Source organism: Paramormyrops kingsleyae, chromosome 15 (genome assembly GCF_048594095.1).
Source record: "Paramormyrops kingsleyae isolate MSU_618 chromosome 15, PKINGS_0.4, whole genome shotgun sequence".
NCBI lineage: Eukaryota > Metazoa > Chordata > Actinopteri > Osteoglossiformes > Mormyridae > Paramormyrops > Paramormyrops kingsleyae.
In genome coordinates this window covers 24,161,626-24,187,223 of record NC_132811.1, presented here as the reverse complement: position 1 = coordinate 24,187,223, position 25,598 = coordinate 24,161,626, and the positions used below count along the sequence as shown (strand labels likewise).

The 25,598-nt window shown below is 42.0% G+C and overlaps 1 protein-coding gene across 3 annotated transcripts in view; it reads right to left on the bottom strand.

The window, feature by feature from the left end:
- fnbp1l (formin binding protein 1-like) overlaps positions 1 to 20,486 on the bottom strand; it is a 46,247-nt gene extending 25,761 nt beyond the window's left edge. Inside the window, exon 1 of one of the 3 annotated variants that reach the window (XM_072699744.1) lies at positions 20,265 to 20,486. In XM_072699744.1, the coding sequence (XP_072555845.1) occupies positions 20,265 to 20,288 (24 nt within the window). In that variant the 5' untranslated portion in view covers positions 20,289 to 20,486. The remainder of the gene's footprint in view (positions 1 to 20,264) is intronic. The other 2 variants (XM_072699745.1, XM_023821388.2) reach the window with 2 other exon arrangements.
- Positions 20,487 to 25,598: the final 5,112 nt, after the last annotated feature.

Below are 25,598 nucleotides of genomic sequence, written 5' to 3'. Positions count from 1 at the left end.
AAATGCGTGTTTGGACAGTGATGGAATCATCAGCAGACCGAGGCTTCCTTCCTCACGGATATTTCAGTCAGTCTGCCTGCAGAGCTCAGTCTCTGCACACTGGCATGGCAATCATCCACCAGAACACGACCACTAGAGGTCGGTGATGCCGGTACCACCGTGAAAAAAGCTAATGACTTTTGGGGGCGACAGAGCTGACCATAACATATGGGCAGTAGCTGGTGAGGTCATCGCTGCTCCGGAGCCAAGTGGTGACATATGACAGGGTGTGGCCATGAAGCAACCCCCCCCCCCACCCCACCAAAATAATCCACTAGAACACACACAAATAGAAAAAAAAATACAGAAATAAATTTGCATTTAGAATGTTTTTTTTTTGTACGCAATAACCAGTTTCCTCAATTCTTCAATCCACCAGCGACCAGCTGCTCTAATGAGCATGCTTGTGAGTTCTGCAATAATTAATATACACTAATTGTGAGATCAGGTTTCAGTTCAACATCTCATTTTCAGAAGTCCTGAACCTCACCTACATCTAGTACTGGAACAAGGAGAAAGTGGACTGTGAAGATAAAAACAGGTGCATCGGCCATCATTTCCAGAGAGATAGGGGCTGTTCGCAGAGACTGGCAATGAGTTAATGAAGAAGGCCCCTCTGTGGCCTCCGTGCGTAATTCAGCACGGCCTCCTTGGCCGAGCGCCCGCCTGTGGAGCAGACAGGCCTTCCTGAGGGCACTGGCCACTGAAGCCCACGCACCGTGAAAGACTCTGCAGAAGCTGCCAAGCAGAGCAGCTCTGGGAGAGACACTGACAGATCTGATAACCAGAGGAAAACTGGTCCCTAGAAACCTGTCTGCAAAGAAACATACAAAGATAAAGTTTAAAAAAAAAAAAAACACAAATAAATATTAAGACACAGAATGCAATGACAGGTTATACTGCTTAATGAGACACGTTCAGAACAAAAGCAGAAAATAAACATCAGATCACTGAGCCGCATCACACGTAATTAGACTGCCCTTTAATGCTTATTTCCTGCTTTAGGAACTGTGTAGTAGCCAGGGAGAACATCGTGACCTGAAGGAAGAACATTGTGACCTGAGTGTTTTCTGAGATGCTGGAACCCCCACGTCTGCAGCCAACCATTATAGCACATCTCAAATCACCACGATCAGGTGTCTTAGCTGTTCTAAGCTGGACAGGTAATGAACCTCCTGAGCCTGTCCGAGTGCTGCATGAACTGCGGTTTGCGGATACATGCAACGCACATCTCCCTTAATGAGCAGGTGAACTTAATAACGTGACCACTGAAGTACATAGTTACTGTCTCACCAAACAGTCCCTGCTGTCACCCTCGACGTGGGGCTTGTGTATCGAAGACAACTCTTTGATTCCATTCACACACACACACACACACACGGGCACAGGCGCACACACACACACACACACACACACACACACACACACACACACACACACACACACCTCATTGCCAGCAGAACCTTAGAGCTGATGCAAACATCCAGCAAATACGGTCCTTGAAAAACAACCTACAATGTGTTATTCTCACACCATCCAGCTGAGAGTGCCTGCATACCAGCACCAGGATGGACCTGGGCATGCCTCTACACATCAGGAACGCCTGTGCTTATGTTCACCTGCCCCTCCGTGCTGGTATGCAGGCCAACAAAACATGATACGTGTGGCCGAGTTTGCAGAACATGTGACATGTACTCAGCACACAGGAAACGAGACGCCCACATGCAGCATGAGAACGGAGAGGACTGAGAGCTACAGGGAGGAGTATGTGTGCCATGCATATATATTACATTGTGGGGACCAAATATCCCCACAATGTGGTAAAAACCTGTTATTTTGAAGTTGTGGGGACCATTTTTCAGTTTGGGGAAACTCGGTTTTATAACAATCTGTGACTGCAATCGAAAAACTAAAAATGCCAAAAGTCTTGTATTTCGTTTGGTTGCTTATGGTTAAGGTCAGGGCAGGGTAGGGGTTAAGGTTGTCATTGTTGGGATTAGGGTTTTACCCATAGATGGAGAGTCCCCATGAAGATATGGATATAAACGTGTGTGTGTGTGTGTGTGTGTGTGTGGGTAAGGTACAAAGAGAACTGGAGGGAACGTCTGAACTTTTTGGACAGGACAGCTAACTTGCTTTGCACACTCAGCATCCCAAGGCTTAGCTCAGCTTGCGACTTGCCTTTATCTAATTAGTAAGCATGGATAAGGTTGCGATCTCCTTCAAGCCTGAACAAACCAAATTAGCCGAGTGCCGAGCTGGTTGCTGTAGATTTTTAACCGATAATCCAAGCTACACCCTAGGCAGCAAACTGCAGCCCAGATTAACAAAATGGGGATTTCAGCACATCCTCAGGGGGGCGCCACATCCTCAGGGGGGGCGCCACGCAGCACAACCCCCCCCCCCAGTCCCATTCACAAACATCTTTTTACAAGTTAATATGATTTAATATGACTGTACATTGTTCTTTTAACTCGGCACTCACTGAGAACGCCGATGTAATGTCTTCCCTGCATCGGATGCATTTACGCGACGTCATGTGTGCCGTTGCCCTGTGGCACTCAATACTCTTAATGCGGCCCAGTGCGCTCCCAAGGGCAGCTCCCACCACCCACTCACTTCCCCGCTTTCTGATGTCATGCTTGCAGGCCACCCTTGACCTGTGAACAAGGAAAGAGTCATCAAGAACCACCTTTCCTGGCCTGCTGTGTCGTACGCAGAGAAATTCCATTACAGGCATGACTAAGAACACGGAGTCCGCTTTGATGGATCCCCACCCGCCAAATGTCTCCAAACATCCGTTATCAATTAAAAGCGGCAGCCAGCAGCCAGCAGGCAGCAGGAGCAGGGCCTCTCTTCCTGACAGCCCTTTCTGCTTCATTCACAGAGCGCGGGGGCGGCGGGAGGGAGAGGGAATGCAGAGCGTGAGACGCCCCCGTGCTGCTGCCGTCGCGCCCGCTAACTGCCGGCCGAGCCGCGGGATCCGCATTTTAACCGCACTCTGCGGAAATCAGCGCAACAGCTTCCATAAAACAAGAGCCACCCGAGTACCAAGCTTTTATTCACGCCAACACAAACTGCCTCTCTGTTTGGGGGATATTTTTGATAATGATAATAATAATCTCCGATGATGCTGTATTGATCTTCAGGAGTCTTGCTCTCCATGACACACAGACACAGGCAGGTGAGAGCGAGCTTGGCAGCGAAGAGCAGCCACATGCAGCGTCACCCATATAGCTAGGGGTTAGGGGCCTCGCTCAAGGGCCCACTGCCATGACTATTCTGTCGAGGCCGGGCTCGAACCGGCAACCTCCCGATCAGAGGCACAGAGGCTTAGCCCACTGAGCCACACACTTTGCTAATAACACTAAAATAACTTTGGCTTCACTAACAATAAGCCTCCTGCCCCACTGAGACACAAACTATAAAGCCATTAATTCCAAAAAGACAAGAAGTCTTGAGACGTGAACCAAAAAAGCCATCAAGACAATCAAAGAACTCCTCCTCTCCAGCGTGGTGCTAATTATTAAACAATAAAGGTCACTAACTCCTGTGAGTCAAAAACTAATTAATTAATCATCCAAATACGTATTGAAACATCACTAAAAGAAATGAGATTGAAAAGTTACAGCCCGCAAAGCAAAAGCTGGCAGCTTGGGGTGACAGTTTTTACTCAGTGTTGTCAACGTGAAGACAGGATAATAAAAATAGCCTCAACGAGACAGGAAACCAAAAGAAACAAACTCAGCCAGTGGCTCTGCTTTTATGATGGAAGCAGTGAGGTAACAGGCAAGCCTTTCGGGGATGCAGGCAAACAGAGGTTTGCTGTCAGCTATATTTATGTCGAAGGGACACCTCCAGAAGTGGCCTTATTATCCCTCTTCAGGTCCCGGAGACCTTTTCGGAGTTTGCGAATAAATCAGTACCTTGCATAATGGCAAAACATCTTGTTTGTTCTCCAAAGAGGAGAAAGCTTTGTCACAAAACATTCTACGACGACAATGGTCATAAAAATACATCAAAACAAAAAAAGTTAGGTAAAAATATCAACATTAGCCCCATAAATAACCACCTCAGTCTTCAAGCCTGACCCCCCCCAGGCTAAGTCATCTATGGTTTCAAAAACAGTCTATAAAAAGCAGCCAGAAGATCATAAGGATGTAGAAACATTTTGCACTGAGGAAATGATCAAAGTGTCAGAACCTTGTCCTGGCCAAGAGAGGAAGCACGAGAAGGCCACAGGGCTCTTAGTATCTGTGACTTTTTTTTTTAACTCGTGTATAATCATTATTCAAATCTATTTTTAGGTATGAAAAGCTCATTGTTTCTTTTATCTTATGAGTCTGTATTGTGCGTCTTATAACAGTCCAAGTAAAAAAAAAAAAGAAAAGAAAGAAAAATTAAACTTTCACTGACATTATATATGTACTTAATTTTTAAGATTGTGAGGTGCGTTCTTTAGCGTTTAGCTGAGACATTAGTAGCTGGAGAGCACCTAAAAAAGCAGTCAATTTGGCAAATGAACAAAAGGACCAATGCGTCCCAGAATGCCAAGACAGGGAAATAATGGTTTTATTAAACGCCTACATATCCATTGCCCTTTCTTTCATAAGGTATCTTACGCTGTAACAAAGCTAAGATAGGAAAATGCTCACTAAAGTCAGAGGAGCGTATGTTTATATTTAGGGTATCGTGTTAAATGGCAACGTGGCTGTATTTGTGAGATCTGTTCCCACAGAGAGGATTCCTTGGCGGCGGATAGCTAGACATGGGGCTAGAAAATCTGCTGTGATCCTGTCAGTTTGGCTCCATCCCCACCTCTCCCCCCTCCCTTTAGCAAGCACAGCAAAGCAAGCAATCAAACATGCGATAAACAATGTCCTTCCCACACAGCAAATCGAAATAATGGCAACAGCAATACAAGGCTTTCCCTTTTCCTGGAAAGGAAAGTGAACCGGCAATTACTGTGTTGTTGATCCACGATACACACATAATAAACGTCAAGATCAATGGGTTTTTCCTAAAATATTAAAAAGTGACAGAGTAACCAAAGTGCTGGTCAAATAAATAATGTGCTGCTTCTGTCCATACTTCCACAATCCCGCGAAGCCTTACTGGGGGAGCACATTCCAACTGCAGCCGAAATGCTGCAGAAATGTAATCTCAGCTCTACATACACATAACCTGACAGACAAGTATTTCCCCGCTTAATGAATTTCACAGCGATGCCTTTCGGGCGGGAATGGCAGCAGTAATGAGCAATGAGGGCATTTAATTCACCAAACAAACAACTGGTGGCAGCCAATCAAAGACCAGCTTTTTGGGGAACAGAGAGAATGTTATTAGAGAATGTTATGTAAGATCGTGTCCTTCATACTGTTCAATTGATGAGTCTTTTCCCATCGCTGCAGGGAGCACAGACAGAGCAGAGACACGCACTTGTGCTTTGGGCCAACCGACCCGTGGAATACCTGAGTGTCAAGTTTATATCCGTGCAATCTAGTAACAGCTAGAGAGTTTGCACCTGTAATCATGCACCAGAGGGGAAAAATGTAAATAAGAGGAAGAAGAGGGCCAGCTCAGAATGCTGGATGGGAAAATGGAGCAGAACGCAGCTGTTTCATGGAAACCGCCTATTGCTTCCAAGGTCTGGCCCTTCTACACATACTGCTGTTCATCATGTAGGATCAGAATAACAGGATTTCTCAAACAAATCTTATCTTTAACTGAAAGCAAAGGGAAGAAAACGTATGAAATTAACGTTATTCAAAAATTGGGCCATTTGAAATGGGAAAAATCTATATTTCAACCATTTGCAGCTAATGATGAATAGTTTACTTGTAATTCATTTTAAATTAAAATATCGAATTGGCTAGCTAAGAATAATGCATACAGTAAAAGAGCTGCATGATTTCTTCACACATTTCTCATTTTCTGATCACGAGGAAGGTGTTTGTTGGGCTCAGTTTCTGACATTTAATTAATTGCAAGTGTTCAATAACACAGCTCTGCAGAGTCAAGCTGGGAATTTGCTTAAGGGGAGGAAGAAGAATGTGGCAGAGACCTCCGGTGATCCCGCCTCCTTCCCCTGAACATTTAACCCTTAGTGGGAATGTGTGTGCAAGCCTCCCAGTTCCAAGGCCAGCTTTCCCCCCAGTGCGGCAGAGGGGAGGGAACCAAGCCGAAGGTATTTGTTTCAATTCTAACAGTGACAATAGAGGCTATTGAAAGAGGGCCGCACTAAACTTAATTTGTGATTAAGACTTGAAAAGAGTGGATGTGTACCTTTTCTTACTTTTTACTGCTTTTCATGGTTACACAAGATCAAGCAGTTAAAAATGATCACTTAGCACCCCTGCCGACTTGAAAATACTGTGAAGGTATGGGAGACTTCTGCTAGCCGCAAATACCTAAGCATATCACCAGTGTTCTTCCCAGTAACCTCAAAGAGCTAACCTTTTAGTATGCAAGTCACTATAACAGTCCGATAAAGCCCAGCCGCTCAGCACTCTCTCATACTTTACTGCACTCCTTTGTTTGGTGCTGGAAAATGGCACGGTAAGCATCAATAGGTAGCTCCCATGACCTAAAGGCCATGCAGAACTCACTGCTTCCTCCGGCGTAAATTAGAGGCTAGCGCAATTATTTCACAAATCAGCCAGCAGTATAAAAATTGCCAGTTTCTTTTAGCGTTTGCTATTCTTCAGGCTTCTTGCTTTTCTATCTGCTTTATAACGAGACCCAAACTATTAGTCAGACTACAAGAGGCCCCGTCAGAGCACATGGGGAACTGGTGAACAATGAGCTCTGCTCCTTCTCCATCCAGATCCAGCCAGATCCAGAGACTCCCTCCTGCAGCTGAAAGCGTTCTCAGTACTCAGAAAACAAGGGCGACCAAATGGTTGTTAAAAGGCCTGTGGCAGGGCAGGGGGACTGGCAGGCCAAACTCGGTCAAGCCCTGACCTCGGCCCGATCTTCAAAACGAATCTGAACTCTGCACACGAACTGAAAAAGCTACCAAGTCACCCGCCTACAACAATTCCATTTCTCTTAATCTGAGGTCTTTCATCATTGTGTTACTAAGCAGACTGAATGTAACTGAATTATACTTATATGTATAACTCTGTAACTTTAAGCAGTACACCAGCTGATGAAGGAAATGGACTAGCAATGTCCTGTACCATTGTCCATCTCAGCAGAACCAAAGAACGTGCTGCTTGTGGCCTTGCGCCATCATATTCCGAAAGCCCATGGGAACAGCTGAGTCTGCACCATGGCGTGTTGTTCACACATGGGGAGGGTGGTGTCTGAAATCTGCAGGCTGAACGAGAAAAAGTTTCCATAATACAAGCCTCACATCACATATGGAAAAGAGAACAGCAAAAATTCACAGTTTCAGAAGAGAAACAATTTTAAAGGAAGCCTCCTTTCTCCCCTAATTTTACAAACATTCTGCAGAGGGAAGGATACAGAGCAACTGATAAAGTACTGCATCAGTACTGGCACTGAAAAGAAGAGGAGGAGGGGGAAAAATAATATCGACCTTCATACTCGATCCCACTTGTTAAACCACTCTTTACGAACTTGGAAAGAGACAAAGAAGAAAATGTTATTAAACAACCAAACAGGTCAGATCAGGTTGAGGAGCATGCACTAATGCACCCCCCGCATGACGAAACGCCTCGGGATCCCGGCTGGTGACCCCTCAGGCAGACACACAGTCCAGTCCCACCCTTCCGGAAATGGCCATCTATGTGCCACAGACAGGTGTTACTTGGACGTCCCCTTGGCCTTGGTCCCGGTCCAGGCACTCGGGTCTTCAGTCACGAGGATTCTGCGAGCTGGGTCACTCTTAGGGAAACGTGCCACATGGCCGTAGTGCTGTAACCGACACTCCCTCACAATGCAGGTAATCTGCCTCATTCGGGACTCCTCTAGCAACCGCTCATTCGACACAAAGTCAAACCAGTGGCACCCAAGAACTCTAAGAAGAGACACAGTACCAAAGGAGTCCAATCTTCATCTCAGCTCACTGGATAGTGTCAATGTCTCACAGCCATACAGCAAGTCAGGGAGCACCAGGACCCTAAAGACTTGGACCTTCATCCTCTTGCAAAGATATCCAGAGTGCCACACACCCCATTTCAGCGACCTCATGACCCCCCATGCTCTCCCAATCCATCTGCTGACTTCATAGGAGAGTCACCAGAGACATGAATGTTGCTGCCGAGGTAAGTGAACCTCTTGACGAGGTCAACATTTTCCTCTCAGACAGTCATACTACTGATTGTGCCCAAGAAGTCTTTAAAGGCCTAGACCTTAGTTTTTATCCAGGACACTCGCAATCCCAGACACTCAGACTCCTCACTCAGACTCTCGAAAGCCCCAATGAGAGCCTCCATTGACTCCGCCAAGATCATAGCATCATTGGCAAAGTCAAGATCAGTAAATCTTTCTTCACCAACAGATGCCCCACAGCCGCTGGACCCCACGATCCTACCCAACATCCAGCCCATGCAAGCCTTAGAGTATGAGCAAGAACATACCCCTGGCGAACCTCAGAATCGACTGGGAAGAACACGGAGTTTCTCCCTCTACTCTGCACAACACTCACAGTACCAGTGTACAGGCTGGCCATGATATCCTTGATGTTCTGGGGGATCTTGCGAATTCTCACGATGTCCCAGAAGACTGAGTCGAACACTTTCAGATAATCAACAGAGGCTGTAAGAACTTCTGCCAATATTCGTGTTTGCGCTCAATGAGAACCCTTACTGCGTTCAATGGTAGACTTAAAACCACTTGCTGGTAGGCAAGCAAGCGATGATGGATCCTGTTAAGGACGACCCTAGCAAGGACCTTACCCAGCACTGAGAGCAGTGTTACCCACCTGTAGTTGCCGCAACCCAGGCAATCACCCTGCCCTTTCCAGATAGGGACTACAAGCCCTGTTTTCCAGTCAGGAAAATCTCAGTGAGACTGGGTGGTTCACAGTTGATCGGGAGATCAGCTTCAAGAACTGTGAACCCAGACATCTCCAACATCCTAGCTGAAGGATCAGTTTTAAACAGCAGCTCAAAGTCGCCAGCCCAGCGGGTTACAATTGCAGTGTCACCTATAAGGAGCGCTCCATCACGTGCCCCTACTGCGACTCTCCGAGTAACAGATTCAGATGCAAGTAATGCTTTGATACTTCTGTAAGCAGGATGTGGGTCACTAGACAAGAGGTGGTGTGTCACCTGCTCACAGATTCATCCAACAAACGCCTCATTTGCCCTCAGAGCCCTCACAGCTCTCAGTTCCCGGTACAGACTGGAGTTGCCACCAAGTCATGCACTGCGACTCCTCTCGATAATATAAAGGGTGCCATGCGAGATTAAACACCTCCTTCTGGGAACACCAGCAACACCAACATAACCCCCAGCAACCTTCAGGGTCATGGATGGTCTCCCACACAGAGTCATCAGTCATACCGAAATCTGCAAGTTCCTCACTCAAACTGCATGCAAACTCATCAGAAACAGTTTGGTCTTCTGGCCAAGTCCAGCCTAGTAGAAGGTAGCCCACTGGAAAGAAGCTGAATATTCAGAATAGCAACAAAAAGTCTGTGGTCAGAATTCACAAACTGGACACTTCCGTAGACCATGCAGTTCTGCAGAGGCCTCCAGCGTCTGCCCACGAGGATGTGATTGATCACCTTTACTACACCAGTAGTGGAGTATCAAGTCCAATGATACAGCTCAGGGCTTTGGAACCAAGATCCAGCAACATGTAGCCCCCGACCTTTCGCAAAGTCAAGGAACACTGTGTGCCAGTGCCAGTGCAAGTGGTCGCACTGAAGTCACCCATGACCAGGGGAGTGTCACCTCATGGGCAGTTTGGGCACCCATCAACCACCAAGCAAGCACTGCGAATAAAATGGTTTCCCTCAATGAGACATCACTCACTACAGTCGGAGCATATATTAGACAACAGAGAAGACAGCCAAAGAGTGCCTTAGCCTCATAATGTGCTTGTTGAAAGGAGTGACATAGGGCTGGGCGATATCATATCGATATTATATCGCGCATGCGCAATAATTACCAGGGCTTCAGATGACAGACGAAGCATTTGGCTGGACGCCAGTTTTTCGGTGCTATACGGACATTTATTCATGCCCATAATTTGGTAAGAAGATTAGTAGTATGGCTTAAATATTAATGAGATGCATTTTGTGATACCCAAAAGTAAGTAATCTGTATAAAACTTTATGTTTCTTAAATTCGATTAGCGGAGTACCCCATATAATACTGTTTTGGTGTACTACGGTTTGGTATACTACGGTTTGGTATACCTCAGTGCAATATGCACTGAAGTCGCGGTGAAGAAGAGCAGCCATCACATCTTTTAAAAGAGGAGATCTTGTGGATAAACAAGGTAAAAAGACGTCGGCGGTGTGGTGGTACTTTTTGCAGTTCAAAGTCTGACACATTTATTAAACATGAGAATATGCCGTATTTATACTAACAATGACTTTTGGGCATCATACAAAGCCTCATTAATGTTTTAGCCATACTACTAAACTGCTTCACAAATTGAGGGTGTAAATAAAAGTCCGTATAGCACCAAAAAGTTGGCGTCCGGCCAAATGCTTATTTGCACAAACAGGTGTCATGCCTGTTTGGTCCGAGCTGTCCTGAAATGTTTTATGGTGACTGGAGAGCCAACCCCGCCATTAAGCTCCAAACACTTTGCTGAAAATGAAGGCAGCCATGATGACAAAGAGTTCCTTATTTCTTCTTAGAGATTAACTTGCAGCACCTGACAGCCACAGAAATGAGCGCAGAACAAACTGATACATCGCATGTTACTTTTATAACAAACGAAAAATTACAACAATGTTTATTATAATGCCTTAATTTGCTATTCTTTCTTGAAAACACTCATTTACTGTAGAAGGTTTATCACTCTAACCATATACGCAGTTAAAATGTATAATGTAATTCCACAGAATAATCCAATGAGCCAAAAATTACAAAACACTGCACAACGGCAAATATTTGAAATCAGAAAATGATGCTACAAACGCAGTGATAGACCAGACAAAACGACAAAGGTAAGAATTTTAGTTCCAGTTTTGAAATAGTCATTTGGCAGGCAATTATGATAATCATGCACAGTAATAGGTAAGCGATCATTAAATAGCATAAAGCCAACCAATTCTAAATTACCCCGATGCTTTGTGTAGGGTTTATGCTACGGCAAAGTCTGTGAAACGACTTTAAATACAATTAACTAAAAATCCCTGCATAATCCTGCAGGCATCATGATTGCAGATTGTAACAGTTAGAGTAGGTGCCACTGGCAAAATTCACATCAACACATCCATGTCTTTTGAGCTTTGTTGCACACTTAAAGCACCTTGACATGAACAGGGCCAAGCTGGACAGCATTCCTGGGTCCTGAGACAGGTGGTGGTGGTGGTGGTGGTGGGGGGGTTGCTTACTGGGGGGTGGCAGGCAGCTGCTTCATATGTAAATAGGGCTGCCTGCAAAAGCCAAGGGCTCCCTCACTATTTCAATCAGCCGGGGACAGCAGGGCTAAATCCAGCTCCATACTCCCATTGTGACACATGGAGCCCAAAACTGTCTGGGAAGAATTCAGAATTAAGGATGAAGAACACAATTTAATTTCATTGATAGATGTCAATCACAATGTGTCAAATCAGAAAATTTTGACTTCTTGCACATCTCTTCATCGATAGTGTTAGAAGTCCTATAATTTCTCCAAATAAAAATCTGGAGGCACTAAAAACCGCCTTTCAATACTTTATCCATGAAGTAATAGTCCTGCATAATACTTCATGGATGAGAATAGCACTGACATACATTAATGCGAGTAGGGTGCAGTACTGTGGGTACGAGTAGGCAGCCTGGAGTAACGTGGCTGTTCATAAAAGTGTTAAAATTCCAAGCAAATGAGAGTATTGGCAGGGGGCGCAGTGAGAGTTGGGGAAACATTTGAGGAGCGCGCCGGCAGGAAGAGCACAGCAGCTGTGTTTTCAATGCGATTGCTGAGGGAGACGGGAGCAGTGCCAGCCCAGTTCACTGAAAGGTACAAAGGAATGAATTGTGTGTTAACCCTGCGTTAAATTCAATAACCCACTTCCTGTAAATAATTTACTGACAATATATAAAAGTCAGACATGGTTATAGGATGCTGTAGAACGTAGCAGCACTGTGAGTGCTTTGCATGTAATAAAATGAGCCGTCTCAACAGACGCGCATAATCTACTTTGTCTATGTTTAGAATTTGCTAAATATAGCATTTGCTACATTTGGCACTAAATGCACTTTCGACAAAAAGTGCAAAAACAGGTTGCTTATCATCAACCACAATATTCATTATTCTTTTTTATACTGCCATATATCTGCAACCAGATAATATAGTGCATTCATTAAACTTTTGAAAGTAATAAGCCATTCCCATTTAAGCCTGCAGGACACGGGTAACAATACGTCACAAGAAATAAAAAAAATTGTTCATGGTGGCCTGTTAAAAGATAATGTGGAAACATAGGCCGGATCACTGGGGGAATTACGAAGTTCCCAGTTCAACAGGTTACCCTTAGCTTAACTCTTGTTGCAACACTTCCTTCCAGAAACACCAGACCACGGGGATGGTGCCCCAATAACAGGATTCCTTTCAAGAACAAACTAAACCAAATCATAAAAAGGTTCTGTAAGCTTTAACGGCAGCTGTTTTCTCAGCCTGTACGTGAAATACGCTCACATTAATGCATAGCGGATTTTTGCTGCGTTGGCTCTTTCAGATAGTGATGTCCGCTAGGAAAATAAAATATGCAAGTAGTTACACACAGCTGCTTCAATCCAGCCTCACAGCCTCAGGAAGACAAATCCCATAACAAAATGTAACTGGTATGCCAGCTACACTTAGCCAGGACTTGAACACGGCGTTGGCAAAATCCAGAGAACAGCAAATCTGCTAGAGTACACAACGCCATCAAACCTGCACACACTGCAGAACGTTTCCTGAACCCAAAAGCCAGTTTATCCTACTTTTACGCACAGTACATTTATACAATGATTTATGAACTGTGTAATATGCACAATCCACCTGCACGAGGGATTCTCCCTGACTTTTTAGAGCATTCGAAATACTTCATAAAGAAAATACTTCTGCCAATACTGCAGGGAACACATTATTAATATTGACATCCCCCCCCCCCAAAAATTAATTTATGGTTTTCCAAGACCTCTCTGAAATATACAACACATACGAAGACAAAAATTATATATATATATATATATATATATATCATTGTGAAAAACTAGACATGGGAACCAGAGGAAGCAAATATCACAAAATCTGTAAACTCATGATGTCCCAAAACCTGAAAATAAATCACACCCTTTTGCTGGTTGTTTATGGCACTTTCAGAAGGAACAAATGCAGCCCAACCCTTAATGTAAGTACTGATCAGTCACACACCTCGTTCTGGCTTTTCATGCAGATCGGCTTCAGTGACTCTTCGAACTAAAGGTTTACGAGTCTGAACTGCTAGTATCAAGTCAATCCACAGCACCATGTTCAGATATAAACTGGAGTGTTTCCGGTCACCGTCTTGCTGATCAGCACAGCTGCACTTCAGCTTTGGCTCACAAAACCCTGGCCTGACGTCCCCCCCAGTACAACTCCGTCTCAGTTTCTTCCAAGGCAAGCCGTCCAGATCTTCATGCAGAAGAGCTGCCGCAAATTACACCCAAACCGTCTTGAGTATCTGGCTGCTGACACATCAACCAAAAACTTGTCCAAAGAACTCCCAAGCTTTTTAGTTAGCTCAAGATCATCTTCTACTCACTCACCCCAATCTTACCCCCTCTCCTTCTGTTGGAGGCATTTGGTTGAATTGGTTCAGTTCAGGGAAAAGATGCTTCAGTGTTCTCTACAACTTCCTGGAGGAATACCTTTTGATCTCTCCCTATGACATGCACATTCACCCTCTGTGCCTTTAGTTTATGCACAGGTCTGATAACCTGACATTCAAAACTGTATTTGAAATTGCACACACAAGAAACGTGTGCAGGGTTGCAGTGATGCAGTGGTTAGCACTGTTGCCTTACATTTCTGGGACCAGGGTCCCCATGTCATCATGGGAGCCCCCCCACAGTCCAAAAACATGCTGAGGTTAATTGGAGTTACCAAACTGCCTGTAGGTGTGCGTGTGTGAGTGCACCCTGTGATGGGTTAGCACCCCATCCTAGGTCGTTCCCTGTAGCATTTGGAATAGGCTTCGGACCCCCCACCACACTGAAAAGGACCAGTGGTTACAGAAAATGGATGGATGGAAGAAACGTGTACTCTTCAAGAGAGCTAGTCTATGTCAGCCTTGTTATGAAATATTAGTCCTTTATTTCTAAACAAAAGATGTATTAGTCAACCAGAGAGCGCTGGTTGCAGGAGTAAGTTGTCCTCCTATAGCAACTCCTACTAATTATCCAGTGTGACCTGCAGTGTTTAAAGAAAGCCACCATGTTGACAAACAACATACTGAAGGAGTGCCAACCTCACCTTCCAGGAATCTGAGATTTATGGTGACAAATCCAGAAAAAAAAAGTGTGCTTTCACCCTTCAGGAGATACTGAGCCCATCAGCACACTTTAAAATTATACAAAAAGATGACATATTCACCAAATATACTCAATTCAAAATTTCAGATTCTAAAAATCCTTATTTCAGAGCATTGCACAAAATGTACAGCGCCATCATGTATTTTCTGTATTATTATCTATTAACATTTATATATGTTCCATTTTACAAATGATATTACTCAGAACACCCTGCCTATTCCAAAATGTGTTAAGATTTTCTGAAATTTTCCGCCAAAAAAAAACATAAAACGATGGAACAGTTCCTCCATAAGTCGATACATTTAAGGGTGACACAGGGAAATGTGTTTCTTTTTTTTTTTGCATTGAAACAGGTAAAACTGGTCCAGTCAGATCAAGCTGACACACCATGACACACAACATTAAAGCCCAGAGTGTAATCTCAGATCATTCTGAGCACCAGTCTTCAGGTGACTGTGGGCCCAGTCGCAGAAGCCTGAAGGACACGCGAATCAAGAGTCAAAGAATTCTCCAGAAAAAGGCTGTGTCATCTTTAAATAATAAATAAGGTGAAAAATTATATATGAGGTATTGAAATTGTACACCGTTAGGAGGTGAAGTACGCTGCTCCTGTCTGAAGCTGCACGGTTTGTGATGTTATACTGAACACTTCAGTCGTGAAACTGATTATTTGTGAGGAGTTTTCTCCCCCCTGAAATGCAATCTTAAAATTATAGGAAAAAATAATGTTAAATATGTCCAACAGATTAATATTTAGGCACCTGACCAGTCAGAAAGCAGCCATTACAGCCAAAAATGCAGACGGTGGTGCACGTTTTGTGTGACAGTGCCAGCAGATTCACTCAGGCTCTCTCAGGCTGACAGAGGAGTCACTCGTGGATTGTGGTTTCGACGTCTTTCCGCAGAATCGCAATAGGACTGACACAAGAAAGGACTCCAGGCCTGTAAGACATTGGCTTTCTAGACATTGGCCTTCATGTTCGCAAACCACAGCTTTGTCCTGCTGCTTTACATTATCTTATTTCTATACTTCTTCCTACCACAGTTCCACACCACTCCCTAAAAATGAGGACACCTTCAGTCATGTGTAAATACAGACATCTCTAAATTGCAGATGAGATAAAATGTTCGTTGACAAACAAAAAGCCTAAAGCTTGCACAGATAAGTTATGAAAACCTGACTGATTTCACAAAGAAATGACAAAGAGTCTCAAAAGTTTTTCAAAGCACTCGATGTACCATGTACCATGAACACATCAACACTGACTTTCCGGGAGTTCAGTCTCTGTGCCTGGAACTCGACGGACTTCCTCTTCTTGTCAATGGTTCCTCCGCCTCCTCTTTGTTCTGGGCAATTTGTAGGGCTCCAGCCATGTTTCCCCTCGTTGTTCACTGCGTCCCCATGGGGACCAATGGGCCATTTCAGCAAAAACTACTGCGTCCAAAAACAAGGCGCTGCCCCTCCCTGCACCATACGGGCATCCTAGGGGCACCACCCATCTGCGCAACTTCCTCTCCCTGCGGAGAATCATCCACCTTCCCACAAGTGGTGTTGAAGTATTCCAGAAGATACCCTGAAGGCCGGATTCCCCTTTCACGTCTTATGGGTATAATAATAATAATAATTAATGTAAAAATAATAAATATGAAGATCTGAGAAAGGTAGAATCTTGTTCCATAGCAAGACCCAGAGCCAGCATTAATCTTGGCGGATTTAAAGTGGCAGGTATGACTGTAAGGATGTTTCCAACAGCACAGCTACAGACTTAGTGGGGCAGCATGGTGGCGCAATGGGTAGTGCTGAGACGTCACACTTCCTGGGCTGTTCCACGTTCCTCGAAAGCTGGTCTACCCTCACTGGCATCTCGTGAGATTGCGTGCACTGGCAAAACATCCAGGATATACCATGCCTCACGCCTTGTGCTTCCGTGTACAGGCTCCGCTCTCACTGCGTTCTGGCACTGGTTATGGAAAGCAGTTATGTAAAATGTATAGATGGAATTTCAAAGTAATGTTTTGTGACTGATTCCAATCTCTGCTTGAGTCATGGCTCCTTGTCATAGTTTATCCATTTTGGGAAAAAGTTTGCTTAATTACACAGTTCTGATGAGTTACAATAAGGTGAGTCTGTCATGCAACCAAATCACTTTTTAGCAAACTGGCACAAACTGAATGATACTCAACCTCTATAGACCATGAGAAACTGACCACACAAAACAATGGCGTAAAGCAAAGGTCAGGACATCTACAAAATAAACAGACACTGACCTTGACTCACAGAGGCCCATACTGATGGTTTTGTTCCATCCACTTATTTACAGGCATTGAGTTCAGAAATATTATAGCCTACATAGAAATCTAAACTGAATCAGTCTCATTCGCTTATAGAATAACCTGTTTATAGTAACTTTGGACTACTGGAAGTAATATTACCGGTTCTTGATTCGTGTTTAACTACAGTCGACCTTGATACTGTCATTTAAACCTGGGAAATACAACTATGTAAACTATGGATCTGCAAACTAAAGAAACTGCAGGAAAACGATGCTCTAATTTTTTTGGAGTTCTTGAGAATTTGCAGCTTATTTCACCTGATAACAGGTATTAATTTTATTCTGGTGTGCATCTGCAGAGAACAACAGAAGTGATCAGATTCAGTGGTTAAAAAGCTTGTACAGAGTGAGCATGCATGTCAGATCTGTTGACGTTTGTTTTAGTCGGCATGTAGTTTTGCTCAAGGCTCTAAATCCTGACATACCTATCCTAATGTAACTGAAAACTTTAATATTGGTCCAGAAAGATCCTGAATTATTTTGGTTGGAGAAATGACAACACTTCAATGCAGCAGATTAATCAGGCCTATTACAATACTGCTGCAAAATTAAGGACCTAAAATCTGCTTAGTCTCTCTGCGTACTCATGGAGGGGAATGAAGCGAACACTTAGGAAATACATGGGTATTCTGCGTCATGGTTAGGGAAACAGACTGCTGGCAAAAAGAGTGGAACAACAGTGCAAATGACTGTCAAACATGATGGAATAATGTACTGTTTTGTGATGTATATAAAATGTCTATAAACATTGTACATCTACATTACATGTTAATATACTAATACTAAGAAAATAGTAGAAATGTATGCATTTAGCTGTATGTATATGTGAAGCAAGCAATTACTGAAGCTTACATTTTTAAGTCAATAGTAATGCAAAAATGTAAAAGGGTTTTTGTACAAGTGAATGTTTTTGCTTAAGAATTTTAGTAACGGAGAAACAATGAAGATCTCTTTGTTTTATGCCTGTTTACAGGGACAGACTTCCAGGCTAAAACCAGACAATCAAATTATTTCCCAAACTGGTGGGATTTCAACAACAAGAATAATCCTGTCATCCAACATGTGTCTGTTATTCTCAAATACTGAACAAACATGTTTGATCCACTGGATGGTGGTTTAGGGTGTGTGTTTGTGTGTGTGTGTGTATGTGTGTGTGTGCGAGCAGGTTTACCCCCATAACGTGATAAATATCTGTTTTTTTTGTACATACAGGAAACCGGTCCCCATAAGGGAAAACTCTATTTTATAAAAATCGGTGACTGCTATGAAAAAACTAAAAATACAAAAACTCTTGTATATTGTTTGGTTACTTATGGTTATGGTTAGGGCAGGGTAGGGGTTAAGTTTGTCATAGTTAGCATTAGCATTTTTCCCATTGAAATGAATGAGCGGTCCCCATAAGGATATGTATACCCTACATGAGCGTGTGTGTGTGTGTGTGTGTGTGTGTGTGTGTGTGTGTGTGTGTGTGTGTGTGTGTGTGTGTGTGTGTGTGTGAGAGAGAGAGAGAGAGAGAGAGAGATTATGTATATGACAAATACAAAAAAAAAAAAAAAAAAACATACATTGTCCCATTCAAGCACGTGCAAATGCCTGGGTGAATGCCACTCACTGGTTTTCTATTGTAACTGAGGTCTACAGGATGACATCACTGTCAAGGATGCTGCATGAAAAAAAATATGCAAATACAGTTTTTATTTTGTTTTTGTCTAAAATAGCAGCAGCAAACACACCCCCAATAAACTGCAATGTTTCCACCACACTAGTGACAAAGCAATTAAGTATGAAAACACACCTACAGAAACGACTGTTTTATGGGCACAGAAAAAACTACGGCGCCGGTTAAATGCATTGAAATAGAGCATGTCTTATTCATGAGAAATGTTTTTAAAATGAATCGTTTAAATAGCCAAGTTTCAAGGAGAGGAACCATCGTGTTTCTGCAGAGACTTAAGTAGCCTACTCACTAGCTCTTTGTTTGCTATTTTATTATGATGTCATAATAAAACCAAAGCGGTGAAGGTTCTAAACCCACACCAGCTTCATTTAAATATACCGTTACGGAAAAATCACTGCATTTTGTCGCATTTGTAAACAAAGGCAACTGAAATAAAACTGGCGTAAATTAAGGAGTATGCCGTGCTGCATTTGCGATGGCAATTATAATGCGCTGCGCGTTTACTGCCCTCTTAGCGGCAACAGAGTACAGAAAATATTTTAGAATTAATTTACAGCACATTTCTGAAATGCACATATGTATAGTAAAGCTTTAATGCATGATATAAGCGACGTATTTGTCGGTTTTAAGCAGGTGTATTGTGAATGCAGCCTCTTGGTTTTAGGGCAACACCCCTTCAGCCAGGCAGCCCGGCAGCGCGCATCTCACGCCGCTCATTGTCCCCGGTTTTCCAGGGCAAAGGCGACGTCTTTAGCCTCAGAGCATTTCCCGTAAAGCAGCCCATACGGACACACACGTCATGTTTCAGTAACTCATACATCAACAGCGAAGGACCGCGGACACCAGCAAATAACCATTTAACGTATTTAAGACGGGGAAAGGCAGGGCTCGCCTAAAATGACACCGGTTTGGTTCCCCAGTGGCAGGATCCTCCAAGCCCACTGTAGGCATATCGGCTACTGCGGTTTTCCACACCACCGTCCACTAAAATGTTTGTCTACACAGCCTCCAAGATGTACAAATTGTTAAAAGTACTTAATTAAAAGGCCTATGAGATAATCGACTACGCTAATACATAAACAAAACAAAAAGAAACAGGGTGCCTACCAAGTTAGATTACGTACGTATGTATATACACACATACAAACACATACATATACGTGCACATATATAAATACACTCTCAAAGATTTGGATTGAATGTTTAACTTCCCTTGTATCATTATCACTGTACGCAATAATACGGTGACTTCTTTGTACGATATAGCCCTTAGGACATCAATTTATGTGTGAACAATATGAAGTAGTCGGGGATTGGGGCGCTTAACGGTAGTTGAGAATCGGATTTAGTACAATATATTTCATTTTATTTTTAAGACACGCAAATTCCTAGCACGACCAAAGGAAATGAAGCGCTTCCCGACTTCATTGTTAATCGCTACCAAGGTAAAGGCTCGGCGATCCCACCGCCTGCCACAGCGCTGAAACCACAAAAAAAACCCACCTTTGTGTTGATTTTAGCGCCCGTACCACAACGCAAACTACCGATGCATGATCAAACGAAAAAAGCGATTGTTTCACTTACCCAAAGCTCTGTCCCCCAACTCATTTCTAGTTGCTCTGTGATCAGACTCGTCGATTGTCAGCCTATCCCCGCTGGAAGCTGCTCTCCCCCGCCGTCTGCCGCCGTGTCCCTTCCCACAGCCAGTATCGATTCCGCTCCACCTCAGCGCAGACCCGTTTTTCTCATTCAGCGCTCGCAGAGGAAGTTGGGATCTTGGAGGACGCAGCGAAACAGGAGGTTCAGGTTCCTCGGCTAAATCAAGAAATCCAAACCCCTATGACGAAACGCCAGCTCTGCTCATGCACAATGATTCACCATTGTTACAATTATTACGTTTTTTATTTCCACAATAGATCTATGTGTTATCTCAAGTATTACCCTTTCTTCCTTTTATAAAATTTCTTTCCAAACTAGTCTCATCCCACAGTCACATACGTGGTATGGAAACGTGACACCTATGTTGTCTTTACTTGAATTTACTAATAAAATTTAAGAAGCAACAATTTGAAAAATTACATCTAATAGTCTATTTTAATAAACTCATTATATTTATTGGAACTTAATACAGTAATACTATAGGTGTAACAACAGAGTATTCACCTACCTATAATTGTAAAATGTAACATAATCAGTAAAAGACAATGAAAAATAATACGATACATCTGCTTATTAATTTGAATCCTTCACTATTCACCATTATATGCTTAGCATTACAGGTTTTATACTTATTACAGGATTTTATAAATCCCAAGACTGCCAGATGTCAATGCCATAACATAATCTCCTCACAAGTTCCATGAGTTGATCAATGCTAGTCATCATCTAAAATGTAAGTATGTAGCCCGTGTATAAATACATGTTCTCATTTTACATAAAATGCTGTCACAAGAGGTTTGAGGGCACTGAACTTTCCTCCACTTACCAGCTAGAGAATATTGTGCATATACTATAACTTGCACATTTTTTTCCTATTACAAAAGAGCACTTGGATCCAAGTTCGTTCATTAACTATAAGCAAACACCTACTATAAATGTAAATACGCAGTACAGGATATAAAATACGGGCTATGCATTATATTCCTATATTAATACACAGTCACGATTTCATATTCGCGAGCGTTATTGGCTTAGATCATCGCGAATGTGAAACTGTTTCGGTCTCTAATTAAAAACGCTAAATGAAGGTCACTGAAACGTTCAAAAGCTACTGTGAGAAATGTGAGATTACAGGGTGACAGGGATACCATATGCACCTGAATTAGGCCGCTGAGACGAAGACGCACGGCGTACGCAGGATACATAAATCCCACAGTTCTTAATTTTTTTTAACCGAACATAAGAAAATAACAAAAATAAATAATATATATATATATATATATATATATATATATATATATATATATATATATATATATATGTGTGTGTGTGTGTGTGTGTGTGTGTGTGTGTATATATATATAATATGTACTTACACTAAAAATGTCAAGTAAGACTACTATTTATATATCATGATTTTTGTTTTGTGATCTAATCTTTTTCAGCATTTTCATGTACTTTTGGCTAACGCCAAAAATGCACGTCAGCCACATTCCATTTATGAGGAAATGGCGCTATCTAGTGGAAAGAAATTGAAAGTAACTCTTAACCTACAAGCATATCGAGTGTGAGGCGGGGAGATCAACACAAGAAAAGACATCCCTAAATAAGACGAAAGTTATTATAAATTCAGAAAATGGCAAAACTACGGAGCCCCCTTAGGTGTCACGGTAGAAAAAAATATTATTTCGTTCCCTCGAATTAGTAAATCGAATTACTTCATGGCAAGCCGTTGGGACATATACGGAAGAGGATTAGAGCCACCATGAAAATATTATTTGAATTCTGACTTTAATCTCAGAATTCTGACTTTTTTTCTTAGATTAAAGTCAGAATTCTGACATTAAGGTCAGAATTCAAATAATATTTTTCATGGTGGCCCTAATCCTAGTTCCATAGTCATACGATTTAGTAATTCGAGGGAACGAAATAATATTTTTTTCTACCGTGACACCTAAGGGGCTCCGTACAAAACACTAAATCAGATAAAATATTTACTGGTAACAAACTGGTAATGGACACTTTCAGTAACAGTATCTAACTGTGTGCCATTACATAATTTCCAGGCCTAAATCAACTAAAAAGTTACTAAAGAAATTTACTAAAAGAATTCCTAGAGGATATCAGAAATTCAGTTGTAATTTGTTATAACGTATATTTCTGATATAAGAATTCAATTTTAACAATTTAACAATAACAATTCCAACTGGCAATATGAGAAATTAAATTTTAACTAGTTGAAAATCCAGTTTCTGATATCAGGAATTCACTTGTAACTACTTGTCATCCAATTTTAATTGGTGAGAGTTAAGGCTGAATTCCTGACATCAGAAATTTGTATTTTATCTAGTTACAACTGAAGTCCTGATATCAGAATTTGGTTGGGAATGTATATCTCTATCCCTTCCGGCCTCCTAGTCACAGCCTGAGCCCCTCACATCTTTCATACTGTACTTCTCAGTCAGCTCATGGCTGGACACTTATCAGGTAGGTGGTTACCACATGGAATGATGGGAAGGGGACATCATGCTTATCCAATCCCCTTGTGCCATGCACTATAATAATAATGTTTGTCTTCTATGTATAATTTTTAAATTGTATTTCGCATTAACATTGTGGTTTTCATTAGACAGACATAAGGTAAAATTGTCATTTCACAAAATGCAAATGTGATTCCTTAATTCAAACTATATGCTTTGTCAGGCACTTTTGGGGAGGGGGGCGACTTGCTAATCCTTTGCAACCTATAATTCTGCCTAGCAGATATAGGAAATGGTTGAAAAGTCCTGGGAAGCTATAGAGAATGTAAGGGAGGTCAGTAGTTGGATGTGTAGATTAGCTTGGGAAACACAGGAAAGAAGCCCTGTTAGGTCAAATATCTGACCCCTATGGAACGCTGTTGGGCTATAAACCGTGATACAGAATACATGTCAGCACAGCATATTCCCCCATATGTCTCCAAACTGTAGACACAGTAAAAATGCATAAAAATACACATTTGAAAAACCTGTGTAGACATGCATTTTTATACTATGTCAACACGTTCTGTTATCACAAATTTGCATTATAACTCAGCAGAAATTAATTTGTGATATTCTCTAGAATTGAATTAAAGCTAAAATGTCTTGCCTTATCACTGTCCAAAGACGTAAGAACAGGTGTATGAACCAACATTTACTATGGTTTCATCCCCCAGCATTAAAAAGATTTCCACATTTAATTTAAAAGTTGTGTCATCCTGATATGAAATTCTGTCCTTTGCCATTGCATAAGATCGTCTTTCTCTGTAGACACAATTATGCATCGGTGTCAGCTTGGAATACGGTCTGTGTGTGGTGCATTTCCCACATATGACATACCGCAAGGCCAATCTTAGCTAGCTAGACGACTATTTTGGTCTCACCTACTGCTAGGCCTACTGAAGTCGTGACCCAGGGCAGCAGTGAAAAGTTACCACACTACGACTTTTCTCAGCCATTCTAAATAAAGCTGAAATTTTCATGCATTTCGCTGCATCCTTCTCCAGCGCATTTTTTAGCTTTACTCTTGCTTCTCAGCAACACCTTTCTCCGTTCTTTTCAGTTTGCTGTGTATTTCAAGTAGGGATATGCCAATCGATAATGAAATGGAACAGGGTTTGAACCACTAGTCGGCACGGCTGCCGAAAATAGTGGGAAAAAAAGAGAAGGGGGACAGATAGAAGGGAGACAGATTGATGTTGTGCTTCCTAGGATAGGCTCTAAGTTCCACTGTGACATTGAGTGGTATAGGTGGGTGGAAGATGGATGGATGGATGGATTTTCTTTTTGGAAACTTTGTTTCACTAATAAAATCAAAACTCTAAAACTAACATATATGGAATTTTTTACTCACAAAAAGGTATTAAGCAAAAAATAATATTTTTAGGTAGAGGGAGGGGGCATCTGTGCTGTTTGGGACTCAGAAGGTTGCTGGTTCAAATCCCGTGATTACCAGAGTGATCCCAGCATTGGGCCCTTGAGCAAGGCCCTTAATCCCAGTTGCTCCAGGGACTGGCTGATCCTACTGTCTCCTCTACACCAGTTTCATGAGGTGGCCTCCTGCGTGTCATGCAACACTCTCCTTTGTAGGTGGTTTGGTGTGTCCAAACTTTTGACTGGTACCACATAACCAAACTTTACCCACTCAGAACAAGGCACAAAGTATATTTACGGTGTATATTGCTATGTGAACACTGATTATTCATGAAAATTTAATTCCACTTCCATAATTGTATCATTTGATGAAATTGTATTTCTTGAACAATTGTTAATTCATCACGAAATACATTCACTTCAGTGTTAAAATTGTAATATTTTGCTTTTTATTTATACTATGTATGATATTTTTACATGTATAACTCATTGTTCTTGAATGTTAAAGACCAGCTTTACCCGTAATGACTTACTCTCATTACTGAAGAATGGGGTTTTTCATCCACTCCCTTTCATTTTGCTTATTTGCAATTATTACATTCAATTAAATTAATATAGTTTTCCATTTATTTATTGAAACATTAATTCTTTTAAAATTAATAATTTTAAAAGACACTCAAATTTTATGCTTAAGTAACACATCAAAATGTTACTCAAGTGAGAGTATAAAAGTCATCCAGTAAAACGCTACTCAAGTACAAGTAAAAAAAACATAGCTGATTTTAAAAGTGCATAAGTATTTTAAGTGAAAAATGCTACACATAAGATCAAATTTATTGATCTTACCAAAAACAATCTGTCCATTTAAATTCACCAAAGACAGATTTGAATATAGTATTTTAAGTTACAGTGCATCACAATAAGAAATACCAAGAGGATAAATGGATATTTTTTACTGAGAAAATATGCTGTTTGTAGGTAGCCTGGTCACAGTTGGAGGCCCCAGCAGTGTATTAAGACACAGACACTTGAAATTTAAATCAAAACAGCCACAGATCTAGCATTAATGTGTCTTGTCATATCTATTGCATCACTCATCAGAATCTAATAATAAGGGAACCTAATCCAATCCTCTCTTTACTGCCATTCTCCCTATTTGCTGCTCCACTGAAGTGTGCTGCATGCTCCTTGTAATGTTTTTTTTTTAATTAAGTGAGCATCAATGGTCTCGTGCAGAATATACTGGAATAAAAAGGCAAAGTATGTTGGAACAACTTGAAATACTCAAGCAAAGTCAAAGTCCTGGTAAAAAAAATAAAAAAACCTACTACAGTACAGGTCTACAGTAACAAAGTATTTTTGTACT